The sequence below is a fragment of the Sitodiplosis mosellana genome, unplaced genomic scaffold (assembly GCF_009176505.1).
Source record: "Sitodiplosis mosellana isolate CC-2019 unplaced genomic scaffold, AAFC_SMos_1.0 Smas_scaffold_3, whole genome shotgun sequence".
NCBI lineage: Eukaryota > Metazoa > Arthropoda > Insecta > Diptera > Cecidomyiidae > Sitodiplosis > Sitodiplosis mosellana.
The window spans coordinates 6,062,877-6,075,086 of record NW_022595246.1 but is presented as its reverse complement, the minus strand read 5'-3'; the positions used below and the strand labels follow the sequence as shown (position 1 = coordinate 6,075,086).

General features: G+C 35.5%; 1 protein-coding gene across 1 annotated transcript; it reads right to left on the bottom strand.

Annotated features, from left to right (window-relative positions):
- Positions 1-329: 329 nt before the first annotated feature.
- On the bottom strand, positions 330-951 carry LOC129565768 (uncharacterized). The gene is made up of 2 exons (XM_055440982.1): positions 736-951; positions 330-670 (listed from the first exon to the last, which is right to left on the bottom strand). Exons 1-2 carry the CDS (start codon positions 932-934, stop codon positions 330-332), a joined length of 540 nt encoding a protein of 179 aa, XP_055296957.1. The 5' UTR covers positions 935-951.
- Between the last annotated feature and the right edge of the window lie 11,259 nt (positions 952-12,210).

Here is a 12,210-nt window from a genome sequence, read left to right as displayed (position 1 = left end):
ATAATTCATAGCAAAACCCGGAAGCATATGGACACATTCCAATCATACTAGGAATGCATGGAATAAAATAGATCAGTCGGTTTTCGCGTGATCGAAACAACATTTCATGACATCAATTTAAAATGCAAATGATGGATATCAATGAAAATTGTCGTAGCAAATGTTATTGATTGAATTTCTTTTTAATTCGATATTCCCATATAAAATTTATTTCAGATAACAAGGAAGATCTACAACTTTGTCATGCTTTTATTGAAGATTTATTGAATTTCGTGGATCAAACTAATGTGTAATTGTAACAAATTTGCGCTCAAATTCAACTAGATATACTAGAACAAATTTGTGCATACTAGAACCATGCGTCTAACGCCTCGATGGTTGAACTCATCAAAATATATGTTGACACCCCAATTTTCAATGAAGCGAGCCAACATCGGGTAGTTAATGGTTTGTATGCTTTTAATTTGCGCTTTTGTCAAGTGATCTACTCTGGTGAAGCATGAATCTACTATTCGCAGTAGAGCCACTTGATCCTTCCAATTTTTCTGTGCTCTTTTGTCATAAATGGCTTTTGCTATTTTCAAAACTTCGTTGATAATGTGTTTGTTTTCTATCGGAAGTTCGTTCAGCTCATCAATAACAATTCTTAGTTTGGCATCAACGAGACTCTCTTTGAATGAATAAAATGGAAGAAAATTATTTGAGAAAAAAAAATAATTTTTCACATTAGCTTACTTGTAGTGAATCTCATTACATCAGCAATCTTATTCGGTATAATTGATTCCTGGAAGGATGATAAGAAGCGTCTGAAAAGAGGAGCAATGACTTCCACACAATTCTCTTCTCTTAAGAAATCATACGATCCTCTTTCAATCGCCTCTTGTTCCACATCCAGAACAAAATCTACATCTTCTCTGAAAATATTCTTTTTCATTACGCATTTTTCCTTCAAAAAATTCAAAGTCTGTCCCAAGAAATGTTGTAGCAACGGTTGATCCCAACAACTTTGGAGATTTTGGTTTCCAAATCTAGAAATCGAAACAGAAAAAAAAGGGAAGAACAGACGATGATTCCTACTAGAAAAAAATAAAATAGCAACTGAAAAGCTCAAATCAAACAATTACATTTTAGCCACAAAGAACTTTTCATCTTTGTAATAGATTTTGAATTGAAACTGTGAGCTCATGGCTTCATAAATGGTATATTCACGATTTGTTATTGAAATACTTTTCAACAGTAGTTTTGTTAACGAATAGTTGGATTCATCTTCTTTGGAAGTGGTCAACCAGTCGTACAAATCGTTTCCAAATGTTACCGCGGTAATTTTTGTATTTGTGGGAGATTTATGCTTGATGATCTGCGTTAGAAATGTGCAAAGATCTCTGATAAAATGTTTGGTTGCCGTGGGAAGTGTATTAATTGAAGTGTCTAAGCTCTGTTGTGTTCCTGTGGAAAATTAAGTTGAAAGTATGAAAATAATTTAAAAAAAGGGACATGGAGTCTTTCTCCATTATAAAAGCAAACCAGAGTTTTTCAGAAGTTCTGCCAAGCTCTTGGGTACAGTGGGATGATCGAAACTACACAAAAAATTTATGAAAACAGACCAAACTTCATGCCGTTCGTCTTCTTTGAATTTGAATATTCCCTGAGAAATCCGATTTTCCAATCTCTTTATTATCACTGTATTTCCCGGTGTCGATGCAAAATCGGGTTTTCTTATGGCGTGAGTTTTCAGAAAAGTTGTGATGGCTATCCAGAACTGGGGTGTTCCATTTTTCCATAGCTCTTCGGCACTCGTAGCTCCGATTCTATGACCAAAGAGAACATGTTGATTGTTTTTGATGCATTACAAAAAAATATCAATATAATTCGAGAAAATTCTTACATTTTGTATTGCGCTGAGGATTGTACCTTTTCCTAAATGTAAAAAATCACAAAAAATTAGTGAAGATGGAAAAAATATAAAAATTCCTATGTGATTACCTGTAGCGTGGCCAACAATAGGCACAAAGGCAGAATTTTGACTATCATTGTTGACATCAATTGCGCTTCTGCTGAAATAGTTGACTCGATGGCGGAGAATAACTGACTCAAGCAATACAGATCGAACAATTTATATAGCAAAAATAATAATATTCAACGCAAATTTTGCGTTCATTATAATTATAATGTGGTTCAATTTCTCGCTTCTTAAAAAATTCCACTCAGTGAACGACAAAATCTATAATTCATATTGTCGCAATTGAGTGGTCGGGAATAAAAATGACTACACACTAAAAATCTGTAAGAATCTACACGATGATACCAATCAAACATGGATTTATATGACAAATCGTGTAAAAACGATAAAATATCGTGTAATTTCAAATAAATCAATGAATTGGTCAATACTATTACCCGATATACGCATCTGTCAAATGTTTGCGTCAACTTTGAAACATTAAAAATTACACGATATTTTAATGTTTTACACGATTCGTCATATAAATCCCATTTTGATTGTTATTATCGTGCAAATTCTTACAGATATTTTTTTAGTGTGTAAAGTTGAACCACTTATGGATAAGCGTAATACAATATTCTTGACGAAGCGAGCGGCTCTTTTGTTTGTAAGACAAGCGCTTGTAATACACGTTAAAATTGCACATAAGTGTGAGTGAGAAAGAATGCGTTTTCGGCATCCGGGGGAATCGGAAAATTCGGAGCTGGTTGAATGATGGCACAATGGGAAGCCATGAATTTGTATACATAGGGAATTGGGGGCGACGGACACATTATTTTTGCCGAATTCCGCTCGGAAATCCGAGTTTCGGCCATGTGTAGATTTTACCATATAAATCAATGTTATTGCAGCCGCGCTCCGAGTTTTTCATACAAACTTCCCATGTAGACGATCCAAAACAGGCAAAAATCGAAAAAAAGCTTAATTTTTTTTCGATTCTCATGCAGTATTTCATGTGCCCAATCCAATGGTGTTATCGGCACATCGAAATTCGCGCTCCTTATCACTTAATTTACACTTCGAAGCCAAATCACAACCAGAACCACAATTAAAATGAATCATCATACCAATGGATTTGAAAGTGTATCGAACATTTATGCTTCAATTAAAGTGAAACGCGATTTCCATAGTCAACAGATATTTCACGATTCACTTTCAAGCGAACCGAATTTATGTTGTACTTTTAAGAAGCAAGAATATTGTGTTACACTAATCCATAAGTGGTTCAACTTTTGTCATTTTTTTCCCGACCACTCAATTTAGAGAATAGTAATTTCAACGTATCCATCACTAAGTTTTATACACGAGTACCAGTTGATCAACAACTGTTTTGAGTCTTTCATAGCAATACATGAAAGCATATGGACACATCCCAGTCATAGGAATGCATGGAATAAAATACATCAGTCTTTTTTCACGTGATCGAAACAGCATTTCAGGCGTCAAGTTAAAATGCAAATGATGGATATTGTCGTAGCAATTTGTTGTTATTGATTGAACTTTTTTTTATTCTTCGTCAAGAAATGTCGTAGCAGCGGTTGATCCCAACAACTTTGAAGATTTTGGTTTCCAAATCTAGAAATCGAAACAGAAAATAAGAGAAGAACAATTTTTGTGCACAATTTTTTGCTTTTTAGAAATTCCATTCAGTGAAACGCAACAATTTTAAGTATATATTGTCATAATTGAGATATAGAATATAATTATAACGTATCCATCGCTAAGATTCTGACGTCAACAAGAAATTTTAATTGCGAATTTGCATTTTTTCTTGCATATTCTACTAAAATTTCGTTTTGATCAGTTTTATATCATTTACATATGGCATCTCTAAAAGCATTGTCATTCTGTCTTTCAACTCATCACTGTTGCTATCACGTGATGATGTACGTCAATGCATTTTTTTATATTTCTGTTTTGTTTATATTTCGTTATAATTTTGGTTTTCCACTCGAGTACCAATTGGATCAACAACTGTTTTGAGTCTTTCATAGCAATACATGGAAGCATATGGACACATCCCAGTCCTAATAGGAATGGATGGAAAAAAATACATCAGTCTTTTTTCTTTCTTTGATAATAACTCAATTTGCCTCCACGAGATATCGCTCAAAATTGGCTGAGAGTCTTGTTTCATCGTCATGAAGCTGCCATTGAATTTTCAGAACAGTTTTCTGTCTGTGAAAGGAGTTACAGCGCTATATGTGGCCAGTCATTCTTTGAAAATTTCTTCGTTTGTTCCATGCTAGGTGACATTGGTCGACCATATGGGTGTTAGTAGGTAATGTAAGTGTCTAAATCGGTAGAAAATCACATTTTCTTTCATTTGGGAATAGGGATTCTCAATATGTTGATTTTCTGAAGACTTGGACTGAACAGGTCAACTCCCTTGTTACTAACTTTTTTTTTGCCTTTTATTGGTCATCACTTTTCGAGTGTGTTCCATGCTAGGTGACATTTTTGATAATAACAAACGAAGAAATTTTCAAAGAATGACTTTTCTGACCACATATGGCGCTGTAACTCCTTTCACAGATGGAAAACCGTTCTGAAAATTCAATGGCAGCTTCATGACGACGAAACGAGACTCTCAGCCAATTTTGAGCGATATCGGCAAATCGAGTTACCATCAAAAATGTTGCCTAGTATGGAACAAAAGAATAAATTTTCAAAGAATGACTTTTCTCATCACATATGGCGCTGTAACTCCCTTCACAGCTAGAAAACCGTTCTGAAAATTCAATGGCAGCTTCATGACGATGAAACAAGACTCTCAGCCAATTTTGAGCGCGATCTCGTGGAGGCAAATTGGGTTATTATCAAAAATGTGATCGAAACAGCATTTCAGGCGTCAAGTTAAAATGCAAATGATGGATATTGTTGTAGCAATTTGTTGTTATTGATAGAACTTTTTTTTGATTCGATATAAGATTATTTGAATATACAAATTTGATTGGGACGGATTTCATATACATCTAACTTGCTTTCACTGGACATCACTAGTCTTTATAATAATCCATTGGAATGTTCGATACAGAATCGTTGTCAAATACAATTAAACAAAGTGCTTTTGTCATTTCACATTCAAAGACTAAAATGTTATCTCCACTGAATTAACCAGAGCTCATCACTCTTTGGATATCATTCCCATGTAAAGCGGATATCACAAAAGGTTTATCCAAAGACTCACTTTGGATCAACGTCTGGGGCAAAAAAAGTGTTCATAAGTTTTCCATTGAAATACAAAGCGTCCAGCATGCAAACAAAAGTGAACTAGGTTTGTCATTGTCTAAGCTAGTGAAAATCCATGTGATAACCTCTCCGTACACGAGATTATGTTATTTTCATGCCATTTCTATTCACGTTCCTATTTTTTGCGTTCGCTTTGTGAGCAGATCACAACAGAAGTAACATTGTTTTCATTGTAATCTAACCAAATGTAAAAGGGAAAGAGAGACACATGGATATATTCACATGCATGGTAACAAAATGCCGCAGGAAAATTACTGTTTCGACACGAAACATTCTGTTTTTCATGATTTCCATTTGTTTAGAGCAAAAAAACAAACAATAGCACGCCGGGAGAAAGCTCCAATGATTCGCATATGTTTCCATTTTAACAAATCTCCGAAGTGTATAAGGTCCCAGCAATGGATGCGTATCAGTGTTTTTCCTCCAAAAATGATAGACACCAGTAAGAACTACACTTAAGCGTTTGTGGCACTTTTTGCTGAAATTTTCATGCCAAATTCATGCCGAAATATACACATTTATATGTGGAAGAATCATCACAAAGCATGTAAACGATTCGCTCAGTATGAATTTCAATTTAAGGCGAATTCCATTGTCTCGATTCGAGTCTCCCTCCCCCTCTCTTACTCTCGAATATACTTGACGGAATGCTTTTCTTCGCAAACTTTTTCTCAAAATGACAGACAGTTGGCATAGGCTTAGTCTTCATTGACTTTTCTCCGTGAAAAAGCGAAAAATTCCTTTATCCGTTCAAATTGTGGCTGGTAACGAAACAAAAAATTGAAAGCTTTTAATATTTAATTCAAAATGAAAAATTCAACGCATTTTTAGCCATACAAACGTTTTTCTGCAGTCATCCTAAATGAATGTAATTTATTGCATGTGTCTACTGCTGGGTGCTTGTCTGTCTCATTAGATGAGAACAAAAAGTGTGAGTGAGTGAGTGTGTATGTGTGTAATATGCGGCGAAATCTGAGCGCGGATACATCGTCAGTTTGGTTTGCAAGATGAAAGCCATTCGTTTCACTCCATTCTTCATCCTCCTTCTGAAATGTTTAATGAAAATCTTGCACGTTCATCTCGCCTTCTTTGCCACTATCTAAATGGAAGAGAGAACCGTACAAAAATATTTATGTGCAACAATTAAAATGAAACGTTGAACTCGGAGTCTAATTTAGAACGCAGCGATTACAACAGAGAAATCATTTTGTCGACTAGACAAAATACGTCGCTCCATGTTAAAAGAACTACAGACAAAGCATTTAACCCTTTATCACATTTCGGTTTCTAAAATAACCAGATACGCCAGACGCTATAGCTATGAAACCACTGAATATTTTTACATTCTTGTTTGGAAACAAATGTAGGGAATTGAACTAGCTTTCATTTGATACTTTGCAGGCTACAATTGGCTGGCTGAATGGAAAGTTTTTCCTGTTCATGTACTGCTGTAAAAAAAATGCGAAATTATAGCAGAATTTCACATTTTTCCTCCTCTTATCTTGTGGGTTTGTTCTTTCTATTCAATTGTCAAATTAGGACTCGTAGGACCAAAACACATCAATTTAACTTTCTGCATCATTAGTTTTATGAATTTTAATTTTTTCAAGCTTTTATAGTGATTTGACACTTTTGACTCTTTTCCGATTTTCTCGACAAATACGCAATTTTTCAAAAATCTAAGTATGAGGTTTTTCTCTATTTATCGTGGCACAAAACATATATCAAAATGATTCAAAAACAAAAAATTGCGCATCAAAGGGTTAAGCATATTTTCCCATGTCAAATGCATGACACTCGCCCATCATTTTGAAACGCACAACTGAAACCACCTAATTAATTTGCGAAATGATGCCGTGGTTTGTCTGCTTTTTTTGGGGGAGCACTTGAACGGAATCGTTGTCAAACTGAATGACCTTTGAAAGCTAAAACCGAAATCAAATTCTAAAACAAATCAAACTCTGATCGCCCAATTGCAATGCTGTTAAGCTCAAATGAATATTTGATCTGGCTTTGATGTCGCTTTTATTTCCGAAGAAGAAGAAGAAGAATAATTTTTTCTGAAGAATCCTTTAAAAGAAGCATTTCTGAACATCAATCAAATCAAAATGGATTCAGAAAACAATGTTTTCAAAACATCATACGGAAAAAGAAGCGTGCACATTGTTATTACCAATAAATTGTCATCGATGGATTTTCCTTTCGAAGAGTTCGATTGAAGTCAGTTTGATAGAAGACACACATACACACTAATGCTAAGCTCTACTTTAACAGACTCAAGTCGTTGACAGTTCCGCGTTTTCACTATAAGTTTCTCACATAACCGGAAGATTTTCCCTTCGTCACAGCTAAACTTATTCTTCAAGCCGCTCAAATTCAAGAATACGGCTAAAATATAATACCAACTTATTTACAATGCATTGTCGTTTTACCAACTCACACACACACACACACACACGAAATCTTCTGCAGCTGCAATAAAATATTGCATGCCATTTTCTGTAAATATCTCGTTTTTTGTATGCGCCGTGTTTCGTGGGTTGGCATATATATATTCTTTTCGTGTATGTGCAGTTCGTTATACGAGTTCATATTTTGATTTTTTATTCACATGAATATAACGTAATTTTTCTTTCATTCTCTATGCCATGCATTTTACATTTACTTTTGTCCCACCATCGAAAGAGATTTTTTTCCTAGTCATTTTTTCCATTGTGCAAAGAAAATGGCTTACTACTGCATCGGTAGTTACTTCATCAAATACGCATTTTTTTCTCTCTCACTTTGGTTCTAGTTGCATTTTCATTTTTATCAAGGCGCGTTTTTTTTCTCGTCGCAAAACTTTTTCGCGTTGAATTCTCGGAATTTAATTCGGGCGTTTGTAAACATTTTGCTATTAAATACTTGTATTTGTCTAGACTTTTTCCTCCCTTTATTCAGGGAATTTTACTCATTTTTTTTATTTTACATTTTTACTATACACATTTTGTGGAAGGTATCACAAGTGAAAAAAAAATGGAATAAAGTAAGTTTTGGAGCATTTTTCACAATTTTCTCACAGGTGAACCCATTTTCAATAGAATTGTTAGTTAATAATTAAGGTTATTTGCACAATACCTCGAAGCGGAAAAATGTCGATGATGAATGAAAGGAAAAGGGATAGCTATATAGTAAACTATAGTGAACTATATAGCTATTTCTTTTCATTTGACATTTTTCCGCTTAACTTTTCTGTATTACATTTTCGCTCCAAACTACTCATTTCTCGTTCGGTTGGTTTGGTTTGGTTGACAAAACAATTTTGTGAAACATTTTTGTTACCTTGAAGCCAACATCAATGCTTCATACAAGCTTCTCTATGGAAAATTTTCGAAATTCCACGAATCTATTTAAAAATGTGGTTCGATCAAAATTTTGAATGTGCATCAAAACCGACAGTTTACCTGAAGAGCTCGATACGCTCAGCACATTTTCTGAAATAAAGGTATTAACCAAGTTACCCAACTGAGCAAAAAAAAATTAATTATTTTAAAACGTGTGGTCATTGAATGGATTTCCAAATGCACTGACAATCCTTCAGGAGGTGAATGCACCGATAAAAAATATTCGTCAAAAAAAGTTATTGTGTACTAGGCTATTAATTATTTTGCATCGAATAGTTCGTTCGATGGACTTTTTTGCGGATTTAATGGAAATGCTTGACAACTTTTCTCTTGTTAGCCGTGCATTTTTCCATGGTTGATTCCAATTGGCGAGCAAATTTGAAATGAATAGCAACTATAAGCTTGTCCGTTGACGACGAGCTACAAAATAAAATAACGAGTGATTTAAAATGTATTTGAATTTGGATTATTTGTTTTGATATTTTTCCATGCCTTGGTGATGCCATCAAATGGTCACATGCATATGCATTCAGCCAAAACTAGAGGCGAATAAATGTAAATCGGCTGTTAAATCTCTCATACAAAAATGTTATGCATGTTTTTTCACAGACACACACACACACACACCGTTTTTTCTACCATGACATTTATTTATTCGATGAGCTCGACAGTGGAACTGTTGCGATGGCAGACGAAAAAAAACGAGCTGAAAATACACTTTTAATCAACAAAATGCGTACATTCATCACATGTGTTAAACCCCATTTGTAGAGTTGAGTCACCGTTTTTAATTGAAAATCAAGCTGGCATTTTGACTCTCTAATCAATGCGTACAAATCAGCTCATGAAAGCAGCTTAAATCCCTCAAATCGACAAATTGCTACAAATGAACGCCATCCGAAAAAAATATTGCTCAATTTTTCCACATCTACCATTCTAACATGTGAACACTATAATAAATTTAATAAATTTTTCATTACGATGGAATTTCACGTAGCAGCTCAGTGAAAATATCATAAGGAGCTTTTGTGACGACGCATCGACGATAGCAATGAACGAACGAACGAAAGAGGGTTTCATTACTCTGGATATTGTGTACCTTGTTACGTTTGAGAAAAGAATTACGGGAAATACGATGCGCACGGCGAAAAGCGGACAAACTGATTTATTGCAATACGCTCAGATCCAATTACATGGAATACGTTTAATTGTAGCTGAGTGGAATAGCTCAAACGACAGCAATCGTTCCGTGGCCTCCAACATTCCCACACAAATAAGGTAAGCTTAAAAGCGTGAGCCAAAAAGAATAGAATTTTTCTTTTATATAATTGAAATGTGAAAGAATCAAAATGAAATGAACGGATTTAATTTCTTCATGCGCTCACGTTTTAATGGCTTACCCTATTCATATCTAAATAAGTCGCTAATCTCGCCAGCAATATCTCTCTCGTTCTTTCATTAAAGTTGAGATAAAAAGATGAAACCGAACATTATGCACTGTTGCTCTTAATACTACGTCATGGGAACGAAGCATGTTCGGCTTGTTAACATTGATTCAAGTCAAAGTCAAACAAACGAAAGTACAGATAAATCCCGTGTATCATCTCCACTTGTATTGTTTTTCACATTGAAGAGCGTTGCACGCACCTTAACATTCACAATACAAACTCAATGCGAGTGGAGACGCCTTATGAAAAATGGCACAGATTGCTAGTGTTAAGGTTTATCTGTACTTTGTGTCGTTTGAAATTTTATTTCATGAGAATGGAGAGTGAGAGTTAGAATGTGTGAGTGAGTTTGTGTGTGTGAGAGAGAAAGGCAGAAAAAGAGATGTCCATTCAACAATTCACACATTTTCAAAGGCCATTTACTCGCAAACCCTTTCTCACTTTTGTTATTGGGATCGGAAACGAGGCATTGTTTGTGAATTGCTCCCCATTGCGTCATCCTTTGTATTGACATTTTCCGAATGAACACGATGAAATTTCGATTTAAATACAGTTATAGATGGGCAAGGGAAGGCAAAAAAAATTGACATCAGAATAAGCCAAAAAACCATGACACAAACGACTCGTTTGTAGCCAATGGACAGAACAAGGAGAAGAGAAAAGCGAGAAAAACTCGCCTCGAATGGAAATACGAAAATTTCAATATTTATTTGATAAAGCCAAACAAAGAAACGACACAAATAGATAAATGGAGATTATATTATGCGTTACATGTGTGAGTATGAGTGTGGAAAATGCGATACATGACAAAAACGTAGTCTTCTGTTGATGGAAAATGAATGGCAATGAGGAAGACCGAACCAGAGAAGAAGGGAAAGAGACAGAGAGAAAGAGAAAATCTGAAGAGCAAACATAAAACACTTGAATATCGCTATTTTTATGATTATTATGAATATTTTCACGGCATCGACATGAATATTTTTCGCATTCCAAGTCCTTATGAAGTCAACCGGCAGCTGGAGCGCACCGTACACGCGCGTTTTCTCTCTCTCTCTCTCTCTCTCTCTCTTTCAGTCTCTCCGGCCAAATGATGAGAAAAAGAATGCAAGAGGATCTTTTGAAATGGCTGAAAAAAAAATGGCCAAAGGCTCCTTCATCTTCAGCATGTGCCGAGGAACGCGCCGTTTTTTCCGTCCAACTTCGTACATCGGTTAAGGTTCAGGTCATTTGAATGAGATTCTGTTTTTTCTGCACAAGAATTACACAAAGAAATATGCAAACTTCTTCTTCTAGTCCGTACCAAGTACAGTGTGCTGCGCCTAGCTCCACTGCATTGAACGAAAGGGAGAGACAAAAAAAAACGAGGAAAAAATGTTGATAGCATTTTATTATAGCTGATCCGACACTGTTACAGACCGTCCCCCCGTCGTCGTGCTACCATCGCCCAAACGGAAATCCGAATGAATGAAAAACAACAGGAAATGTTGCACAAAAAAACATCTACTGGATCGTAGCTGAAAACGAGACAAACGCGTGTCTGGAAAATATATATGCACATCGAGTTGACACACCGAAACAATACGAGCCAGCGTAGAGTAAAATAATTTTGTTGTGAATGAACCGTGCTTGCGTGCGCTGTCGAGCGCACCGTTGCCGTATCGGAATGTGCCACAGACGACACATAACATGTCATACGCGGCTGCTGTGCAACTTACAACAAACAAGTGATTTGTTTTGGATTCCACATTCAACAGGTGGTTCAACTTCATATATCCAATCCACATGTGAATTCAACAAACAACACACTTTGCTATCGCAGCCGGGTTTGGAATATATTTATTTTTTTGTGGACTGGTTTATTTTTAGCAATATTTCAAGATTATTACGAATTATTGTTTGGAAATGAATTAACGAGTTCTTAGTAAGAATTTCTTACTTGAGGCAACAAAGGCAGAGTAAACAGTGTACAAATGCAATGTTCTTTGGACAGTGACTAAGTCGAAAGTGTATTCCAGCGTCTTTTTTTACCTGCATGATGACGAAAACACACATTGCAATATGATTTTACGAGTAAGATGTTAGAAGCACCATGCGACGCAATGCAACAAGTCACTTGTATGTATCG